General features: G+C 39.4%; 1 protein-coding gene across 1 annotated transcript in view; it reads right to left on the bottom strand.

Moving 5' to 3' along the window:
• The window catches only part of NUF2 (NUF2 component of NDC80 kinetochore complex), a 30,171-nt gene extending 21,315 nt beyond the window's left edge, over window positions 1-8,856 (bottom strand). The window contains exons 1-5 of the mRNA XM_035010052.1: window positions 8,753-8,856; window positions 5,108-5,247; window positions 3,854-3,928; window positions 2,757-2,833; window positions 1,996-2,057 (exon numbers count right to left, since the gene is read on the bottom strand). Of these exons, the coding sequence (XP_034865943.1) occupies window positions 1,996-2,057; window positions 2,757-2,833; window positions 3,854-3,928; window positions 5,108-5,230 (337 nt within the window). The 5' untranslated portion in view covers window positions 5,231-5,247; window positions 8,753-8,856. The remainder of the gene's footprint in view (window positions 1-1,995; window positions 2,058-2,756; window positions 2,834-3,853; window positions 3,929-5,107; window positions 5,248-8,752) is intronic.
• Between the last annotated feature and the right edge of the window lie 14,484 nt (window positions 8,857-23,340).

Below are 23,340 nucleotides of genomic sequence, written 5' to 3'. Positions count from 1 at the left end.
ACCCTGACCTTACATCATGTATAAAAATTCAAGCATTAAATAACAAAAGCTAGAACCATAATATGCTTGGAGTGCCTGGGTGGCTCAGTCAGTTAAGCGCTCAACACTTGATTTTGGCTCAGGTCATGATCTCAGGGCTCTGAGATCTAACCCACAGAACCCCGAGGAGGAGATTCTCCCTCCCTCCTTCTCTTTCCCCCTTCACATGCACACTCTGGCTCTCTCTCTCTTTCTCTCATAAATAAATAACTAATAAATAAAACTATAATGTGCTTAAAATATACGAGTAAAATCTTAGCATCTCTGAAACCAAGATTTCTTAATAGTACACACAAAAAAAATGGTTTTATGAATCATTTTTATGAAAAAAAATTGATAAATTAGAATCTTCAAAATGGAAATATATTTTGCTCTTCAAAAGACAGTTATAATACTAAAAAGTCAAGTAATGGATTGGGAGAAAATATTTGCATAATACATATCTGATAAACTATGTGTTTTTATAATATCTGAAGAAAACTTACAATTCAATAATAAGACAAACAATTAAAAAAAAAAAAAAGACAGGGGCGCCTGGCTGCCTCAGTTGGTGGAGCATGTGACTCTTAATCTCAGGATTGTGGGTTTGAGCCCCACATTGGGTGCAGAGATTACGTAAAAAAATTATTCAAAAAGACACTCCACTGACGAAGATATATGGACAGCAAATAAGCATATGAAAATATGCTGCTATTAGTCATTAGGGAAATGAAAATTAAAACCATGAGATACAGCTATATAGCCACTAGAAGGGCTAAGATTAAAAATTTCCAATATCAAGTCCAGGGGAGGAAATGAAGCAATTGAAACTACAGATGCTGTTGATGGTTATGATGCCGCCACATTAGAAAACAGTTCGGCAGTTTCTTAAAACTTTAAGTGTGTACTTAACACATGAACCAGCATTTCTACTGCTAGGTGTTTACCCAGAGAAATGAAAACACATGACCTTACGAAGACTTGTAACCTACGTTCAGAGCAGCCTTGCTCATAATGGCCAAAAACTGTAAACATCCAAATGTCTATCAGCTGGTCACTGGGTAAATATATTGCAGTTTATATTTACAATAGACTACTATTCCAAAATAAAAAGAAACAAAGAACTAATAAATGTAACTAACATGGATGAATCTCAAAAGCATTCTGCTAAGTTAAAGACACCAGACACAAAAGAATACAGACTATTATTTCATTTATATCAAATATCAGACAAGTCAAGAAACTACAGTGACAGAAAGCAAATCAGTGGTTGCCAGGGAAGAGGGGTTGGTCAGAAGTAATCAACTTCAAGGGGACCCAAGGCAACTTTTGTAGGGCTACCGAAATTTCCATACATGATCATGGCGGTGGTTATACAACTATGTACCTTTGTTAAAATTCTAGTTATACATTTAAAATTGGTGAATTTTTATTTTGTGTAAATTACAGACCAATAACAAAACAAAAAGGTAGAACAGAAAGAGGAAAAAAACATTTTTAAATAGCACATTGAATCTCTTGCAACATAAAATAATTTGATGCATAAATATCAGAGTCAAATGAATTAAGGGACATTTAAATAAAGTTAAGAGAAATTGACATGTAAATACAACATCAAGACTAATCAGTGCTAAAAGATATTTTCTTCATAGTAAAAAGTAATTGCTACATTTGAGAAAATTGGTGTGATGAATCCACTATGCAGTACCACAGCTTATATATTACTCATATCCGTGTTTTCAAATTTACAGGATATCTTTTAAATGTAAGGAGTTAAGAAAAATGGATCAGAAAAACAGCTTTCCTATGGACCTACAAAGGAAAACAATTCCAGTAAAAGGATATAAAAAAATTCATCCTTAAAAATGGGATAAACTTTCTAAAACCAATTATCTGTAGTTTTTATTTTTACACTTATTGACAGAGAAGTAAAATATTAAAGTCAGACATTAAAAATTGTTTTAAATTCTCACTTACTTGGATATAGAATATCAGCAATCTCAAAGTCATTCACCCGACAGATGGGCAGAAATGAATCCCTTAAAGATGAAGTGGAGAAAGAATATTTTAAGTTATATATAAACCATACAATATAAACATTTTATTTTCCAAGAGATTTCTGGATATGTTTCTCAATGTCCAAAGACCAAGTCAGAAGTCAACTACCACACATAATCCTGTAGCACAGAAATCTATGTTTTCTGTACACTGCACAAGTATTCAAGCAATACCAAGGTAAAGTTATAAATTCTAATAAACAACACACACTTTTGGAGGTACTAGGACTCTTTAAAAACTCAAAACCTCCAAACAATTTTAGATTCACAACATCTTAAAACCCCACTGAAAGCAGAATGGATAGTGCCACAGAGGGAAGCAGTTAGTTCTATTTGAAGAAGTCTACAATTTTCAATGTACTGATGGAGTGGAGAGGGAGATGATAGAAATTCTCCAAGAAAATCCTGTCATTAAGAAAGCTTAATGCAGGCACCTGGGTGGCTCAGTTGGTTAAGCAGCTGCCTTCGGCTCAGGCCATGATCCTGGAATCCCAGGATCGAGTCCCGCATCCGGCTCCCTGCTTGGCGGGGGTCTGCTTCTCCCTCTGAGCTCTCCCCTCTCATGCTCTCTCTCTCTCTCACACACAAATAATAAAATCTCAAAAAAAAAAAAAAAAGAAAGCTTAATGTAATGAAAAAATAAATGTATGTAGTCTCAGAAAATAAAACCACTTTACTCACAGATGAATAAATAAATTGCTGACCGGTAAGAAGCCTTCCATGATATGTGGATACATGACTTCTGAGTTCACTGGCATCTAAATGTAATATATCACAAAATCTAAGTTACACATTGATTAAACAAAATGAGAAAAGTCTTCAACCTCAAAATAACTTTTTTTTTAAGTAGGCTCCATACCCAATGCGGGGCTTGAATTCATGACCCCTAGGTCAAGAGTCATACGCTCCATTGAGCCAACCTCGTGCCCCCTGTTAATCATAAATTAAGATCAAAATAACCTTATTATCATTAAATGTTTAAAACTTAGTAAACAATAACGACCCTCGCACAAAACTAGAGTTGTTACTAATAATGCTAGGTTCACAGCAGGTCCTCAGTGAAGATTTTTTAAATGAATGAATGAAGGGGTCAAGTCAGCATTTACTAAATCAGGAGCTATGCTCAGCATTTTACATGTATTCTTCTTTAATTTTCATAACTACCCTAAAACAGTGTGCTATCCCTATTTTATACACAAAGAAAGTAAGCCTTAGCAAGGTTTCATAGCAAATATGTGGCAAAGCCTTTGATTTTTAAACAATATGTAATCATATTGGTGAGATTCTAAAGATAGTACATTTTTAGTAAAACTTCAGATCATGCCCTGAGGATTTAACAGCAACAACAAAATTAAGAAAAATGACTTTTCCTACTAGCAATACCTAATTTGCTAAAAGCTCAGATGCCTTATTTCAATTGTTTTCAATCTTAGTGTACATCACATACTCTAATTTGGGAGTCCTTTCTCAGAAGAGAGAGTATGTGTGAAGACTGTGCTATTGCTCATTAGCCTCTGAAGACAAACCTGTAAATCTGTGAATAACTACACAGCACCAATAATTTCTGTCATTTAAGTCTTTTACTACTGTTGTCTTACTAAAGCTATCAATATAAGCCACTATTATACCTAAGATTCTTTTGCCAGTGACATTAATTTTATATAAGCCTTTGATTTTGTTAAAAATAAAGTCAAGAACTTCCTATCCTGAAACCAGTATGCAATATGAACAAGGGAAATGCAGCAAAAGAAAGTAATTTTGCCTCATCTTAAACCCACCATGTAAAAATGCTCCAGTCGAATTCCATATACTATTTGTAAGGCTCTCATGTAGATCATGTGCAAGACTTCAGGCTACAACAGAAAAACAACTTTTAATACTCTGATGCATGACTCGACAGCTGAATCACCATCATCTGATATTGTAGACAATGGATGCAAAGAGTAACAAAGTTACTCTATTTCTCTTGAAATATTTCTTAATTTTTCCAAATCTTAAAACACATATATACTTATCAGTTTGCTCAGATATAATAAGTGGTCAGTGAGATCAGTTGTTTAAGCTTATATACAGAATCCAATCCAAGCAATCCATCCACATTAGGGAAGACGGGTTAGTCTTTCAAAACAGACTGCAGGCATGGGGCAAACATAACGGCACACTGAGGGTGTATTTTTTTTTTTTTTTTTTTAAAGACCATGGGCAAACTTATTTCACACTTCAGATGTTAAGGTTTCCTGAGAGGTTAAAGTTTAAGTGAACACTATTATCCTGGGGGTATAAATTTAATAGAGTAGCATGGAATTTTCAAAAGTTTTATCTTTTAATTCAGCAGCTGCCAAATACTGGCCTGTAGAACCTGTTCTGACCCATATACAAGTTCATTTATTCTGAGATTATTCCTTCCATTTTAAAGAATTACAAAGGGACTGAGATCAAGAAGTTTGAGTTCTACATCACTAAACCAGGTTTTATTATGTTATTACTTCAAGACCAATGCAGGAAAATGGAAGGAGACTTTGGGATTTTCTATGACACATAAATAGTTTTTTTGCATTTAATAACTAAAGAAATAAGAACAAAGCCTGTCAAAACAAGTCAATCCCCCCCTTGGGGCATAATGCAAGAAAATTAATCCATAAGTTTCCAAAGAGAATTGTTTCTAAGCACTTTTTATGGTTGGAAACCACTTGGAATAGGTTCCTTCAAGTCCTACCAATAAATGATACACTCAGACCACCACTACAATAAAAAAAATTTAATATACTTTAATAAGTCTATGATTTAGAAGTGTTTTTTTTAAGGAAACAACCATATTAAGGAATTGAATTCCTAATGGAAATGTAGATGTCACCTCACATATAAACTTAACATTATTTTAAAATTACACTTGGTGAGAGATTGCTTCTGGATTAAAATGATTGGCCCACATCAAGTAGTAGGGTACATGCCCTTTTGCAAATACTATAGGCCAAGTAGTTTCATTTCTTTTTAAATACCATCATCCACATGGAAACACAATCACATTGTACCTTTGGATTTGGATAAAGATCATTCTTGGAGAGGTTTTTACCATCAGCTCCTGTTAAGATTTTGTTGCGAATATGAATCACAATCTCAGCCACATTATATCTGGGGAAAGACAAAGTTTCCATCTTGGGAATCTCCTAGTCTGAAGGAAGAAAAAACAAAAGATCAGAAACATGGACAACTAGCTATTCTCTTTATCTGGAAGTTGATAAATATAAGCAAAATTAACAAGCTAACGTTGAACTATTCATAGTAGTGTTAACTATCATCAAACATCCTAGTAAGATAACACAAATTACATACATATGTATATCCTAGATTGTAAATGTGTATATACATGTATGTATTCTGAAATATCTTTTATTCTGAAATGGTTTTCTTTCTCTAATTTCCTAATGCTCTTCTCTTTCATATGGGAAAGAGGATTTTGCTCGAATATACGTGAAAATCCCTGTTTTTTCTTTGTTAAATTTGGGGGACTTAGGGTTTAACAAGATTGGTCTTGAGAATTAATCCTCCAGGCAAGATATATAGGCAACAGTATCAGCAGAAGCTATATATAAACAGTACCAACATAAGGATAATAAAACTGTACTCTGATCTAATATCCTATTTGATGTACACATAGTGAGATGGGCAATAAGATTTAAGATGCACGTAGGAAGAGAGAGGGGAAAAAATACAGTAAAAATAGAATGCTGTAATTAGTAGGAATTCCAATCACCAGAGAGAGAACTTAAAACAACAACAACCACTTTCCCCTAATGTCCTCAGATGTGAGATACTCCCACCTGTGTCCCCCTACAGCAGTCGTTGTCACAATTTTGCACCCCTCCTGCGGGGGGATATCTGGGTATGTGTGGCGACATCTTTGGCTGTCAGGACTGGAATGGGGGTGCTACTGGAATCTAGTGGTTCGAGGCTCATGCTGCTAAACAACCTACAATGCACAGGATAGCGCTCCCACCTCCACTGCAGCAAAGAATTATTCAGTCCAAAAGTCAGTAACGCTGAGGTTAAGAAATCATGTCCTAGAGCCTTGCCTTTAACTGTTGTAATAACTGCCACAGTGTATTGTGAGGTTTCTAGAACTCTGACACTACATTCTGAGCCCCCGTAAGCTGACACCTTTGCATTTTCTTCTTATTTCTAGCCGTGCCCGGCAGGATAGCAATAGTAACAGCAGGAGCACCAGCCATTGCAGCCACCGCCTCTGCGTCTCAGTTGACAATATCGGATTTATTACATACAGATCACCTGTTCCGTGAGGAAGTAGCATAATTCAAGAGCCCCAATGTGAATATACTCAACGTTGCAAACAAACTGAAATGACCCACAATTCCGGAAATCCATTTCTTTAGGTGCCTAATATTTCTTAGAATATTATAGTTAAAAGAAGCTTCGGCAACTTGCCTAATCTCTGATAAATGTAGAAAGCCATTCTGAAAGATGACCGACAAACAACTTGGCACTTCTGCGTGAACACGTGCAAACATCACAAAGTTCACCAACTCTCAAGGCAACTTTTTTCCACTTCAGTATGGCTTTAATAATTAAATAACTCTTCCTCACACTGTGTAGAAATCTGTTTATTGTAATCTTTACCCACTGGTCCTATTTCCAGTCAACGCAACTACAAAGGAAGTATTAATTTCTGTTTACATGACACCACTTTTGAAAACGTGAAGAGAGTTATCACATCTCTGCTTAGCCATCTCTTCTCTAAGGTTAAGTATAATTTAAGTAGAACCACTGCTTATATGACATTATTTTAGAAACTTTACCATTCTACTCAATTTCCTCTACAACAATTTTGTCCATGTCTTCTTAAAATGTAATGTTCAAAGTGAACACAATACTCCAGGTATGGTTTGCCTAGGGCGGAATATTAATATAGTAGACATTGGCCACGCTACTCTAGTCTACAACTGTAGCACTTACTGACTCTGTCTCTGTTTCTCTCTCTCACACACACACTCACACAATCAACTAAAACTCACAGAACTTCTTCAATGTGACCCATTGATATCAAGCCAGGACTTCTCCATGTTTTTCTTAACATAATTATTTGAACCTTAAGCAAGGATTTGCACTTCCCATTATTGAATTTTATAATTTTATACTTTCATTCCATAGTCAGCATCTTTCTGACTCCAGATCCTGACGCCTCACATATTAAATGTCCTTTTCAGCATAAATACACATTCCACATTTTCATCTAAGTCATAGATTTAAAAACCACTGATAGAAATACTTGGCCAAAAGATTGTAGAAAAAGTCACTTTTCCAAAACAAGCTACATCTGGATCAAAGATTATCACAGTAAGGGTGCAGCTGGTTAAGCAACGGACTCCTGGTTTCGGCTCCAGTGATGATCTCAGGTTGTGAGATGAAGCCCCAGGTCAGGCTCTGCGCTCAGCATGGAGTCTGCATGGGATTCCCTTTCCCTCTTCCCCTCCCATTCGCGCTAGCTCTCTCTCCCAAATAAATAAATAAATCTTAAAAAAAAAAAAAAAAAAAAAAAGATTATAAGAGAGAAAGAGTAGGTGTAAAATACCTTCATAATCATTACCGCACATCCTTCTCTAATGTGTCTTGCACTCTATCAGATTAATCCTTATAAACACTGAATGCATCATGTAATATCTTTACAAAAATACTTCAATTACCCTACCCACCACATCAAATTCAATTTTTTCTGTTGGTTTCTAAAACACTCCAAAATTTAATAAATCAGTGAATTTTCTGTTTCAAGTTAGTCTCCTCCAAGATGTTTCCCAAACTCCCAATGCTTCTTTTTGGAAGCATCTCCCATATCCAATTTCTATCTTTCTTTGATAGTACAATTTCAATTCCAATTCATCTTTGGGAGGTGGGGAAAAAGCCCTTCCAACTGAACAGTATGAGGTCTCTAGTGGGATAAAGCATATAAACAACCTAATAACATGTAGAGTGACCCTCAGACCGTCTAGCAAATAGCAGGTATTAACTGCTAATTATCCCTCTGATTTCTTTATATTTGCAACACTGAGAAGCTGAACAGAGTAGATGTTGAGAGAATATCTGTTAAATCATACACGCTTCGTTTTACTAAAACTAGTTCATGAAAGCAACGTTCCAAGAGGCAAAGCCTAAACAAAAACCACCTCAATAAATTAGGTAAAAAGTTTCCTGAACTCATTCAGGGAAAATGAACGTGCTATGCATGCACAGTGCCATATATTCACCGCTCTTTTCCTTTGATTCTTAGATTAAGTATGATATCTTTGCTCTGGCTAAGCGATGTGTGAGCAACGGAGATCTGTAGAAAGTTGACGAGCGTCTCAAACCTACTGCCTTCCAAATAAATGGGTCAAAAAAATATAAATACAAGCTTCAACTGGCCAGCTTCAGCCCAAGTTTCTTCTCACACAGTCTACGTGGCAACAAACACTCATCATTTCGCAGGAGCTAAGCTCAGGTTGTTTCTGGGGCCAACACCAAGTTAAAAGAACCCTATCTCCCGGGGCCTGGCTTCTCCAGCCTCCTCCCCAGCGCTACGCGCAACGAAAACACTGCCAGGCCCGGCGTCCAGGCTCCTGCCCGCGCCTCCGGAGGGACGGCGCACTCAGGCTCCCGTCCTCCCGAGTTTGGTCGCGTTCACTTACCGCGGCGGCCAGCCGCCCGCAGGAGGGCGAAGAGCTCCGGAACCGCTGCAAGCGAAGTTTGAAGTCAACAGACATCAGCCGTCAACGGTTGTGTCTTTTCAAACTTGCCGCCTCCCACTGGAAGTCCCGCCCCCTCCACCCAGCCCACTTCCTGCGCGGCCGCGGCGCCGGGTGCCGGTAAGGCTCAACAGACCCGAGGCGGGTGGGGCTTGTGCGGCGAGAGAAGGCGCCGGGCTCTAGGCGGAACTGTTTTTTGCGGCGTTGGCGTCTAGTCGGACCCGGATTCCACAGGAAGTGGGAGCGCGGCGGTTTGCCGGAAGGGCTGGGAGTTCCGGGAACGGGGTTGCTGCAGAGTTCCTCCACATCGTGGAGGGCTCCCCGGGCCCGAGGTTGAGAGCAAAAGCCAATGGACAGTTTCTAGAGACTTGAGCTAAGTTCACAGTGAGAAGGGAGAGAGGGTGTGGGGTTCTCCGTGGGGCAGCGTAAGTCCTAGGGTCCCAGAGTGATCATACTAATACCGATATTTTGACATCGAGTATGAGCGCACGGCTTCTGTTTTAGGCTTCATTAAAAGGGGAAGGAGGAGGGGGCGAGTAGATACTGTCATCAAATGAGGGCTCGAAGTCAGAGAGACCATGCAGCTGGCCAAGGACGCTCACAGTGTTCACAAGTAGCACAACCAGGATCCAGACACAAATCCCCTGATTCTGCGTTGGTAAACACGACTCCGAGAGGTGAAAGGTACCCAACGGTTCATCCGGCCAGAGCCTTTCACTTTTACAGGCAGGCAAACGGGGGCTTGGAAGTGATTTGTTCCCTACTGTGCGGTAAGCGGCACTGTCCAGAGTAGAAGCCACTGTCCTGATTGTAGCTTTTCCCTCCCTCCGGGCATCTCTCCACAGTAGCCAGCAAGGCAGGTGCTTCCCGACACGGACTGTTCCCCAAACGTGCACGTGCCCCAGTGAAGGGCGCTTCGTACATGACCGCAAGTCAGCGTCCTGCAGCGCAAGACACGAGCGAGCTAGTGTCGGTGGAGAAGCCGTGAAGTTTAATTTGGGTTTGGGGCACTAGAGGCCATAATGGGACCTACATCTGACTGCAGGATGGAGTATTAGTTGGTGAGGGTTCTATGTTGGATGGGGAGTCTGGACTGAATAAAGTGAAACATCATGCTAGAAATACTGTGTTGGAAGTAGACAAACGCTGGTGCTTTTTTGTGCATATTGGTAGAGAAGTCTATACCCATTCTAACAAAAATACATTTCATATTAAATAGTTCAGGGCTTCTCTTGCCTAAGTCCATGTTCTTAGGTCAATCTCAAAGTCAGAATAGTAAAACTCAAAAGTAGGTTAGGAAAGTAGAATTTTAAAGATCTCAGGGAGTCAGGAAAGGAGAGAAAAAAGACCTTTCATTGGCACTTAGCCAAATCAACTTTATTACTTGTGCATACTTATCCTCCACTGGAGCACATCTCCTTAGAGGCAGGGAAAGGGGGGACACCTAAGGGTGGAGGGCACAGCTCTGGAATCAGTAGCTGGATTTAAATCTCCAGTCACACTACTTACTGCCTATGTGGACTCAGGCAAGTTGCTTAACCTAAGCTGCTTTCCACTTACGCAAAATGGAGAAATAGTCCTCTTTGATTTATAGGTTGTCATGAAGATTAAATGAATTTGTTCATGTAAAGTGCCTGGCAGAATTGTGAGCACTCAATAAGTATTAGCTGTTATTTTGATTATTATTTGTATGAGGTCCCTATGCACATGGTAAGCGCTCAACAAATGTCTGAACTGTTGAGAGTTCAGACAAGAAAAGAGTGATCTATATGTAGGCCAAGAATAGAATGGACCCAATGGGAAGAAAAATAAGACAATTCTTTAATATAATGGTTTAGTTGGGGGATAATTTTACCATCGATATGGCAATCTGATAGTTAAAAGTATGAAAGAACTAATGGATATTTATTGAAATTATCTCAGCTATAAGGGTAAGCGTGACTTTAAAAATTCAGTTGCCTATTACAGGGCAGTGCGAGGTAGAGGGCGGAATGGCAGAAATTTCAACTTAGACTTTCTAGAGTTTTAATCATCATCCATGAAGACACTAACTGCAGCAGAAAATTGAACCTAGTATTCTTTATGACTGTGGCATCTAATTTTTCTGCACCTGTATACCCTCACATGCTCTGTATTTGCCTTCTATTTCATTTTCCCTGTCAGTCCTCAGTCCATTGCCTCCCTTCCCAGCCTGGACCGCAGGGTTTATCAGCATCCAAACTTCCTGTGTCCAAGGCCTCTGACCCAGGTGCCTGTCAAAACTGTGACCCTGAATGCATCCCATAAATCCCCAGCGTGGTGCCCTGGAGGAAACAGTACATAGGGGCGTATGACACATTTGTGGTCTCCAGCTTCATCTCACCTCCTGCTTCTTGACAATCCATTAATTTATCATCCATCACTTTCCTGTCTTGGAGCTTTCAGTGCCTTACAAACTATCCCTTCCCAGCCTCAACTCCCGTTTTTATTAGAAGGTGCCCAGTGTAGTCTGAAAGGTGTTTTTCAAGCACGTAACACACATTCACATGCATCTGCAGTTTTTATGCCTGTTCCTGATCTCATTTTAATTTCATGTTCCCTTTCTAGATTGCACTTTAGAGGCTGGATGACAGACCTGTAAGGACTGAGCAGACCTTTGAGTGACATGATGCGGATGCTCAGTGAGACAATGACAGCCTGCAGCTGGACATTACCTTTAATGCAGGTGGTGCTCTGTGGTAGCTTGTGCTTTGGGTTAAAACAAATCTCTTTTTAAAGTGATGGGTTCCAGGGGCACCTGGGTGGTCGTTAAGCGTCTGCCTTCAGCTCAGGTCATGATCCCAGGATCTGGGATCAATTCCCGCGTCAGGCTCCCTGCTCAGCGGGAAGCCTGCTGCTCCCTCTCCCACTCCCCCTGCTTGTGTTCCCTCTCTTGCTGTGTCTCTCTCTGTCAAATAAATAAAATCTTAAAAAAAAAAAAAATAAAGTGATGGGTTCCAAATTGTTGTTTCTGCTTTGTTTTTAGCAGATCAGTAAGGCTGAAAAGTTGATTCACTTGATCTAGGGTGGTAGAAATAGGTGAAAATACGAAGATGGATTTTACTCCCTATTTGCCATCAGGCACCCATGCATTGGAACAGAGATTCCCTACGGGACACACATGTTTCCAGTAGCCTTGTTTCCAGTTAACTGAGAAAATTCAAGCCATCGTGCAACATACACCTTAACGTCCTGCTTCCTCATGCCCCTCCCTGCCACGTGTACCTCCCTCTTATTTCAGAAGATGAAATATACCTCCCTGGCCTGTGCTGCAGATCATGCTTCTCTTTCTTTCTAAACCTCTCAGTTGCATTTGCTACCACTGATCAAACCTTCCTTGAAACCTAACTCCCTTTGCTTCGCTCCTCTCTCTTCTATCTACCTCATACTTCTTAGCTGGCTTTTTCTCTCCCTGCCCTTTAAACAGTGTAAGTTCCAACATTGTTATTATTATTATTATTATTATTATTATTATTTTGTAAATTTGTCTTTATTTTCTCCTTGGGAGTATCATTTACTCATTGTTTTAATCTGTTTGCTCATGAAGCCTAAAACAACTGCTGTTCCTGATTTCTCCCTTGAGATTCAGGCTTTTACTTCTATTGCTTCACAAGCTCCTTGGGACCTTTCTGGGTGTAGTCTGAAACCAGGCCCATAGTTGGAGGGCAGGGAGAGGCGAAAGAAAGAGGTAGGCCACTCCAGATGGTAGGTAGCAGGTTGAATAAGCAAAGGAACTTGCATACAAGACTTGCCTTGGGTGGCCACAAGAGCAGCTCTCTGCACTTGCCTGCCAAATCTTGAAAGTTTATATAGAATCCATAATGGGGTTCAGTCACTGTATACAATCCAGATGCGTCTCAGCACATCACTCTCTCAAGCCTGTGTCCTTGGAGCAGCCTCTGGGCACAGAGAAGGCAAGCTGGACACACATTCCAAGGACAGGGGAGGGAGAGAGGAGCCTCCAGTTGCTGGTGTCCAGCTCACAGGTCAACCAGCGGTCATGTCCTTTTGGTGACTCCAATAATTTCCTAGCCTTCTAGATAGAGCGACTTGGGAGGGTGCATGAGCCATTCCAACTTTAATTTGTCCCTTTCATTTCCACTATCTCAGTGCTGTCTCTAGCCTTACCACCCCTGCCCACACCCCCAAATTCATCTTGTAAGTAGCAGCCAGAATGATCAGTCCCAAATGTAAATCTGAACGTTTCACTTGTCTGCCTAGATTTCTTCCATCCATCTCTCTTATCACCTCCAAGATAAAGTCTAACTCCATAGCCTGGCATGCTAGGACCTCCATGATCTTGTCACTGTTTATGTTTCCAACCTCACCTCCCATCACACCCACTTCCCATTCAGGAGGCTGTTTTATACTTTGAGACCTTATTTTGTTGACTGTCTGGGCTATCCTGATTTTCTTTGCCTGACTCTTACCTATCCTTATTTATTTTTCAGTCTTTCAAGAAGTTTTTACCTATTCCATAGTCTGAATTAGTTGACTTTCCTCCTGGCTTTCTTGGCAATCATCTTTTCATTCAAAAAACTTTACTGAGCCCCTAATTTTGTGCCAGACAATGAACTACGTACTAGAACATAATAGTGAACAAAAAAAAATGTGGTAGAAACCAATCTAACAATTGACCTGACATCTTGTATTCTCATAGAGAAGGGGGGCAGGTAATAAAAATAAATTTTTTAAAAATGCAGTTCAGCCTGATTGGCTCCATGCTTGAGAATATCTAGGAATTGGCTAGGTTAAACGGGGTTGGGGGGACAAGTGCAGCAGATGGAGGTACCTTCCTAAAGGTAATAGAAAGCTTGAAGGGTTTTGACATGACTAGGTTTATATTTTAGATGATGATTCTGGCTAGTGTGAGAAAGTGGAATTCAAGAGTGGCAAGGAAACCAGTTCAAGAGGAAGGGAAACCAACTGGGACATCATTGTAGTAATCCAGAGGAAACAAGATGGCGGCCCATACTACGGTGTTGCCAGTGTGATGGAAATCGATCCCAGAGGAATTTAAGTAGACATGGTGGAACTTGATAACTGATTGAACGAGGAGGGCAGAAGTAAGAGAAAGCAAGGATAGAGTCTTGTAAACAGGTTTTGGTGAAAACAGGAACTACCATATTTTCTATCATATATTCATAGCCTAGCACAAGTCCTTAGATGTTGTAGATGCTCAATAAATGTCTGTTTCATGAGAGTTTTCTGACTCCCAGATAAATGGGGTGTCATTCTTTATTTATAGTGGGAAACTCATTTTGGGTGGTGAGCAGTTGTTGAGTTTTAGACATGTCAAGCTCAAGATGCCTGTGGGAGATACACATGAAAATGTCCAGATCCATGGCATTTGGAAGAGATCAGTGGATTCTTTGTATACTTAAAAAAAATAAAAGTTTATGTTATATTGAAATGATCTGTTTTATGTCTGTCTCAACTACTACACAGAGCTGGTTCTTAATGACTTGATTCCTGAGCACCTAACACCACGTCTGGCACAAACTGAGCACCCAGTTAATGTTTGTTGTTGGAATGAACTACTCCTTTTTAAAAATGGTTCATCTAACAGGGAGAAATCAGTCATAGTAGTAGCCTCTGAAGAGGAAAATGGGGAGGGGGTGGGTCAGAGTAAAAGGAGATTTTGACAGTATATACTTTGAGTCTTTATGCTCTCCCCCTCAATGTGCTTTTATTTCTTAAGAAAAAATAAAAGGATGACCAAAAAAGTGTTCTATTCAACTTTTGTGGACTTTAAACTGAAAACCACACTCTGACTGTGGTCTGATTGGTGTAAGGTAGGATAGTAATGCTGTCTGAAATCATGACAGCATTTTTGACCACATCACATTGACTGATTCACAGATTTGTTGGTTGTATCATTGATGCCATTATTCAACTCACCTAATATTATTAATAATATCCATTTCTTAAAAATGATGACTAACCATGAGTAGCAGCCTGAAGTAAAATTATGAACACACATTTCATATGAAGGGCATCAGAAAAAATCTTTGAAACTACGTATGAGAGATGCAGAAAACACCTAATGCAAAGAAGTGTCATAGTTTTATGCTTGCCTAACATTTTGTAAGAGAGAAAACAATTTGTCATCTAACATCTATTGCTTGGCAACATTACAAGTTATATCTAATATGCAAAACCCTTTATCACAAGTGTTGGAATATCCTTTGCACATTTTAACCATAGTTAATTATGAATGAATAAGTAAAAATGTATAATGCTTTTATAGATTTTTGAATTACTATTTTAGTTTGGGGCTATATATCTACTGGAAAATGCACCAATATTTAAAGAAAATAGCAAATTCTAGTAACATTTCTGTATGCACAGCATGTTCACTGGGTGGCATGCTTGTATTAACACTACCCTTATGCCCCTTGAAAGTCAACAGAAGTAGAGTGATAAACATCGAACACAATGTTCTAGGTAGAAAAAATTAGATTCTAAATTTATTGGCTTTAAAATACATGTTTAGAGTTCAGGCTTAAGAAAAACAGCATTGAAGTCAAAGTAGCTGTCTGCTCTGATTATCTTTTAATCATTCCAGACCTATTGATCTACTTCATTCCTCAGCTGTGTTCATCTTTGTTAGTGGATTTGGAAACTGAGCTCTACATTTGCAATGGTTTAAATATTATTTTTGTTATGGGCTCAAATGGAATTTTTAGTGTGAAGCCATAAAATACATGTCCTTTGCTCATTTTTGATGAGCTCTACACCAGATCCAAGGTAGAAAATACATGGTGTGTTATACTTGAACCCCTCTAGAATCCTCCCCCCAACCTTTCACACCAACACCTTCTTTTAACACAGTTAATTTAGAGCAGCTTAGGGATTAATTGGACATTGATAAAAATATTTGTCCAATGTGACTTTTTTTTTCAAATATAATCTTCATGCCCTGAGTATTTCCAATGTTGGCATTATAATATCCTGTTAGTGTTTCCAGTTATTTCAAGGCAGTTCATGAGAGTCACAAGAAAAAATATTAATGTTAATCAATTTAAGTAAGAATACAGATGAACAGAGCGGGGAAAAAAGGAGAGGCATACCTGAAAAGAGACTCTCAATGGTAGGGAACAAAATGAGGGTCAATGGAGGGAAGTGGGTGGGGGATGGGCTAGATGTGATGAGCCCTGGGTGTTGTGTGTAAGTAACGAATTACTGAATTCTAACCCTGAAACTAATATTACACTGTGGGCTAACTAACTGGACTTTAAATAAAAACTTGAAAAAAATTGAAGAATAATAACGTTAAAATTAATCATTCATAACAAATTTTGGAAAAGAAAGTTACACTGAAACCAATAATGACAGCACAAATCAGAAAACTCTGGGGATAAATAGCTTTTGTCACAGTTCTAGTGTCATGTTGTCATTCCTTTACGCCCCTTTATGTTACTGACTTCTATTATCTAGAGTTAGTCTAATAAATAGGCTGTTTAATGAACCCTGAGAGGGAAATCACTTCTAAGTTCCCAACATCTTTTCATAGACCCTAATTCTGTTTTCTCCCAAGAAAGAGACTGCATGTTTTATCAAAAAATTTTCGGTGTAATATTAAGTAATAGTATCTAATTTCATCCTTGGTATTTGAAAAAAGTTCAGGTCAATTTCCACCCACTACTTATTAAGCAGACTCAAACTGGTAAACAGTGTTTGGCCATATAAATTCAAAATTAATACTGAATATTGCTCCTAGGATAGCCCATTATGATATATTCCATTTATATATCTTTTGCTTGTGGTGCTTTAATAATAAGAATTCACATTTATAAAAGATGTCCCAGGTACCAGTTCCTCTGCATGCATTCCCTCATTTTTTTTATTTTACATTTTATTATGTTATGTTAATCACCATACATTACATCATTAGTTTTTGATGTAGTGTTCCATGATTCATTGCGTATAACACCCAGTGCTCCATTCAGTACGTACCCTCTTTAATACCCATCATCAGGCTAACCCATCCCCCCACCCCCTCCCCTCTAGAACCCTCTCAGTTTGTTTCTCAGAGTCCATAGTCTCTCATGGTTCATCTCCCCCTCTGATTTACCCCCCTTCATTTTTTCTTTCCTACTATCTTTTTTTTAACATATAATGTATTATTTGTTTCAGAGGTGCAGGTCTGTGATTCAACAGTCTTACACAGTTCACAGTGCTCACCATAGCACATACCCTCCCCAGTGTCTATCACCCAGCCACCCCATCCCTCCCACCCCCCACCACTCCAGCAACACTCAGTTTCTTTCCTGAGATTAAGAATTCCTCATATCAGTGAGATCATATGATACATGTCTTTCTCTGATTGACTTATTTTGCTCAGCATAATACCCTCCAGTTCCAGCCACGTCATTGCAAATGGCAAGATTTCATTCCTTTTGGTGGCTGCATAATATTCCATTGTGTATATATACCACATCTTCTTTATCCATTCATCTGTCTATGGACATCTTGGCTCTTCCCATAGTTTGGCTATTGTGGACATTGCTGCTATAAACATTGGGGTGCATGTACCCCTTTGGATCACATTTGTATCTTTGGGGTAAATACCCAGTAGTGCAATTGCTGGGTAATAGGGCAGCTCTATTTTCAACTTTTTGAGGAACCTCCATACTGTTTTCCAGACTGGCTGCACCAGCTTGCATTCCCACCAACAGTGTAGGAGAGTTCCCTTTTCTCCGCATCCTCGCCAACATCTGTCGTTTCCTGACTTGTTAATTTTAGCCATTCTGACTGGTGTGAGGTGGTATCTCATTGAGGTTTTGATTTGGATTTCCCTGATGCCGAGCGATGTTGAGCACGTTTTCATGTGTCTGTTGGCCATTGGGATGTCTTCTTTGGAAAAATGTCTGTTCATGTCTTCTGCCCATTTCTTGATTGGATTCTTTGTTCTTTGGGTGTTGAGTTTGATAAGTTCTTTATAGATTTTGGATACTAGCCCTTTATCTCATATGTCATTTGCAAATATCTTCTCCCATTCTGTCGGTTGTCTTTTGGTTTTGTTGACTGTTTCTTTTGCTGTGCAAAAGCTTTTTATCTTAATGAAGTCCCAATAGTTCATTTTTGCCCTTGCTTCCCTTGCCTTTGGCGATGTTTCTAGGAGGAAGTTGCTGCGGCTAAGGTCGAAGAGGTTGCGGTCTGTGTTCTCCTTTAAGATTTTGATGGACTCCTGGCTCACGTTTAGGTCTTTCAACAATTTGGAGTCTATTTTTGTGTGTGGTGTAAGGAAATGGTCCAGTTTCATTCTTCTTCATGTGGCTGTCCAGTTTTCCCAACACCATTTATTGAAGAGACTGTCTTTTTTCCATTGGACTTCTTCCCTGCTTTGTCAAAGATTAGTTGACCATAGAGTTGAGGGTCCATATCTGGGCTCTCTATTCTGTTCCATTGATCTATGTGTCTGTTTTTGTGCCAGTACCATACTGTCTTGATGATGACAGCTTTGTAATAGAGCTGGAAGTCCGGAATTGTGATGCCACCAGCTTTGCTTTTCTTTTTCAACATTCCTCTGGCTATTCTGGGTCTTTTCTGGTTCCATACAACATTAGGATTATTTGTTCCATTTCTTTGAAAAAAGTGGATGGTATTTTGATGGGGATTGCATTGAATGTGTAGATTGCTCTAGGTAGCATTGACATCTTCACAATATTTGTTCTTCCAATCCATGAGCATGGAACGTTTTTCCATTTCTTTGTGTTTTCCTCAATTTCTTTCATGAGTATTTTATAGTTTTCTGAGTACAGATCCTTTGCCTCTTTGGTTAGATTTATTCCTAGGTATCTTATGGTTTTGGGTGCAATTGTAAATGGGATCAACTCCTTAATTTCTCTTTCTTCTCTCTTGCTGTTGGTGTATAGGAATGCCACTGATTTCTGTGCATTGATTTTATATCCTGCCACTTTACTTAACTCCTGTATGAGTTCTAGCAGTTTTGGGGTGGAGTCAAAGAAATACAAACAATTATAAGAACATATTATGAGCAACTATATGCCAGCAAATTAGATAATCTGGAAGAAATGGATGCATTCCTAGAGATGTGTCAACTACCAAAACTGAACCAGGAAGAAATAGAAAACCTGAACAGACCTATATCCACTAAGGAAATTGAAGCAGTAATCAAAAATCTCCCAACAAATAAAAGCCCAGGGCCAGATGGCTTCCCAGGGGAATTCTACCAAACATTTCAAGAAGAATTAATACCTATTCTTCTGAAACTGTTCCAAAAAATAGAAATGGAAGGAAAACCTCCAAACTAATTTTATGAGGCCACCATTACCTTGATCCCCAAACCAGACAAAGACCCCGTCTAAAAGGAGAATTACAGACCAATATCCCTGATGAACATAGATGCAAAAATTCTCACCAAAATACTAGCCAATAGGATCCTACAGTACATTAAAAGGATTATTCACTACGACCAAGTGGGATTTATCCCTGGGCTGCAAGGTTGGTTCAACATCTACAAATCAATCAATGTGATACAATGCATTAATAAAAGAAAGAACAAGAACCATATGATCCTCTCAATAGATGCAGAAAAAGCATTTGACAAAGTACAGCATCCTTTCTTGATCAAAACTCTTCAGAGTATAGGGATAGAGGGTACATACCTCAATATCATAAAAGTCATCTATGAAAAACCCACAGCGAATATCTTTCTCAATGGGGAAAAACTGAGAGCTTTCCCCCTAAGGTCAGGAATATGGCAGGGATGTCCACTATCACTACTGCTGTTCAACATAGTATTAGAAGTCCTAGCCACAGCAATCAGACAACAAAAAGAAATAAAAGGCATCCGAATCAGCAAAGAAGAAGTCAAACTCTCACTGTTTGCAGATGATATGATACTTTATATGGAAAACCCAAAAGCATTCCCTCTTTAATGTTAACAGCTGCATGAAGTGGTCTCTATGCCCATTTTCGGATGAAAAACTAGAAGTATAAATCACCAAAGAAACTTTGACAATTTACCAATAGTCATGTAGCTAGAAAAGCAGGGAGCCAAAAGTTGAACCCAAGTAATCTAATGGTAGAAGACCTGCACTTTGCTACTCCACTGCACTACCTAATGAACTCCTACAGCACAGCGGTAGGATCAGTGCTGAGTTCTGTAGCCTGTGCAGCAGACCCCTTCTCTTCATGTTCCACAGCCTGTATCCCTGGGTTCTTGTAGCAAGACCTGTATCCCTAGATACCTTCTACCCTTTCCCACTTCCCCGCAATACACACACAAAAAAACCAATGAGAGAGACCTATGGGACATTGCATGGCTCCTTTGGGAAGGGTTTAGTTGATGGATCCTTTGACCTAACTACTTTGCTTCCTTGTGGTGTTCTAGGGATCAAGACCCTCTGAAGGCTTTGGGGTGGGTTGGCAGCCTCACAAGATTTTAGGCCTTCAGATATGTCCTAAGTAGATATTCTCTCATACCTAACCCTCTTCTTCCACAATTTGGCAGCTTCAAAGTCTCTCCCAACCCCTATTTCTCTAGCGCCTACCATCACTCCAAAGAGAGTAAAGTCCCAGGCGCTCCCAGTTTCTTCCTTTGTCTTAAAAGGAAATCTCACTACTTTTGCCATTTGTTGATTGTCACTTGCTTCTGGTTCTGCTCATTGACATGCTCTCCTCTGGAGGTTTTTCTCCTGGGATTAATATTAACTAAAACAAAACACATTTAATAATTTATCCCACTCCAAGAATTAATTTTCTTAAGAAAACCACTATTTGCTCTTCATGAGAAATTCATAATCACAATGTTTACATAATTTTGACCTTATTTCATAGGAATAAACCAACTGTCTTATGCTAAGAGATTTCCTACCCTGACTGACAAGGAATTATTTATCTTGAAATGACTTTCTTTCTCCCCTAACCACAGCAAGGATGTAGTTGTGTGGGGGAATGAGGACATTCTATTTTACCCTCTCAAGTTTTCATTTTAAGCTTGAAGACAGAAAGCAGAGTGGCAAACCACCTGGCTAGAACTAAGCTTCTAACCCCAGGATAAACCAGACTCGACAAGCATTGAAAAGATTTTGTATAGACTATAAGTATACTGGCCATCACTTTTTCAGCAGGAATTCATTGAAAACTTGTATGTGTCTGACACTATATTCTCAGAACCAAAAATTAGGACATATTACCAGTGGAAAACAATGTTTTAACTTTCTATTCTTTTCCAGGCGGGTAAAAAGAAAAGACTCTGTTTCTCCTCTCAACATTCTATTGCAGTTCCAGTCACCAAATCTGTGGGATTTTCCCCCACACTGACCAATTCTCCAATGCCAGCTGGGTGTCCTACAATTCAGTTCAGTTCTGACACTATCTACCATGGGTTAGCATCAGATTCCACAAGTTAAGAACCCAGCCCACAAGACTGCCCTACTTCAGATACCAATCACAAGTCCAAGGTTTGACACCTGTGCTTTTGATCAGTAGCTATAAATTGGAGTTTCCATGACCCCTTTGTCAGGTTCAGTAATTTGTTAAAATGGCTCAAAGAACCCAGGGTAACACATTTACCCATTTATTATGTAATAAAAGATATGATAATAGATACAGATGAGCAGTCAGATAAAGAGACACACAGAGTGAGGTCTGGGAGGGTCCTGAGTGCAGGAGTTTCTGTCCCCATGAGGTTGGGGTGCCACCTCCTGATACGTGAATGTGTTCACTGACCAGAAGCTCTCTGAACCCCGTCGTATTGGAATTTTTACAGAGGCTCCATCCCATAGGCATGATTGATCATTAACTCAATTTCCATCCCGTCTCCCTGCCCTGAGAATGGGGGAAGGGATGAAGAGTTCTAAGCTTCTAATCATGGCTTGGTCTTTCTGATGATCAGCCCCATTCTGAAGCCATCAAGAGCCCACCCAGAGTCACCTCTTTAGAACAAAAGATACTCCTGTCACCCAAGAAATTCCAAGGAATTTAGGAGCCCTGTGTCAGGAACTAGGGTCAAAAATCAAATATTAGAACAAAAGATACTCCTAGTGTTCTCATTGCTTAGGATATTACAAGGGTTTTAGAAGTTCTGTGCCAGGAACTGGGGGTGGAGAGGGTATGGAGAGGAAGACAGAGACCATATATTTTGCCTATTATTTCAGTTTCCTTCTTAGTGAAATAGAGGCTTTTTCTAGATAGGAAAAAAAAAGACAAAGATTCTTATTTTTATTTCACAAATAATATTGCAAAGACTTTATTAAGTTCCCCAACTATTTACCACTTTGCCAATGTAGAATTCTACATTTATGTTAGGGAAAACAATTTCATTTCAGGGGAAAGAATAAAGGATATACTAGAATTAATTTTTCCTGGATGATGACATGTCTTTGACTCAGAAAGGGGATGAGGTAAAGAGAGGAAGCAGGGACTGGAGAGGTAAGGGCGGGCAGACCACACGTTGGGCATCCTGGCCACAGAATCCCAGTAGCTCTGCCCTCCGCTTTAGTCTCGCCTCCTATAGGTGTTGCTCCCAAATGGGAGGTGAGTGTTCTTGGTATATGAGTTCAGAAATTAAGAGATTAAGAAAAAGGAGTTATGTATTAGGGCTGCCATAACTAGTGCAACAAACAGGGTGGCTACAACACCAGAAATCCATTGTCTCACACCATCTGGAGACCAGAAGTCCAAGTCAAGGTGTCAGCAGAGTTGATTCCTTCTCAGGCTGTGAAGAAGAATCTGTTCCGTGCCTCTCCCCAGCTGCTGGTGGTTTGCTGGCAGTCTCTGATTCTCCTTGGCTTGTAGATGTACCACCCCAACCTCTGCCTTTATCTTCACATAACATTCTTTGTGTATGTGTGTCTGTGTCCAAATTTCCCATTCTTTTATGGATACCAGTAATATAGGAGTAAGGGCCAATCTAATGATCTCATTTAACTTGATTATGTTCAGAAAGACCCTGTTTTCAAATGTCACATTCTGAGGTTTTGTGGATGTGGACTTTAATATACCTCTTTTGGAGAACACAATTTAACCCATAAAACATGGTTCACAAAATCATGAACTAAATGCCTTCCTGTGCAGGGCCTATAAATAGCCTAAGGGCTCAAGCCAGGATAAATGTGCCAGCTACCCTCCAAGCATAATACAGTTCCTGGATTTACACTTTTTAAAACTGAGTACTAATTACTTATTATTTTTATATCACTAATGCCCTTTGAAAAGTGCAACATGCAGAATCCGTGTGATTCACTTTATTTTTCTTAGAAACCACGCTCTTAAAAAGCACTGTCTGGGTAACTTCAGAACGAACAAACAGAAACTTAATTGAATTGGTGACACTTTGGATCTCTCTCATGGAGAAAAAAATAAGGTTTTATGCAACTGAGCATGGAGGATTGTCTTAAATTTCCCCAGAACTGACAGTGTCTGTGAATTCTAAACTAGGCACTTGGTGAATACACAGAGATAAAATTGAGAGAAGCATAACAAAGTATGGGTTTAGAAACAACTTCAGAAGGGTGCCCAAGCCCCAGGCTGCTGATAAC

Source organism: Mirounga leonina, unplaced genomic scaffold, assembly GCF_011800145.1.
Source record: "Mirounga leonina isolate KUSES-001 unplaced genomic scaffold, KU_Mleo_1.0 Mir_154, whole genome shotgun sequence".
Classification (NCBI taxonomy): domain Eukaryota; kingdom Metazoa; phylum Chordata; class Mammalia; order Carnivora; family Phocidae; genus Mirounga; species Mirounga leonina.
This window is presented reverse-complemented; position numbering and strand designations above follow the sequence as displayed.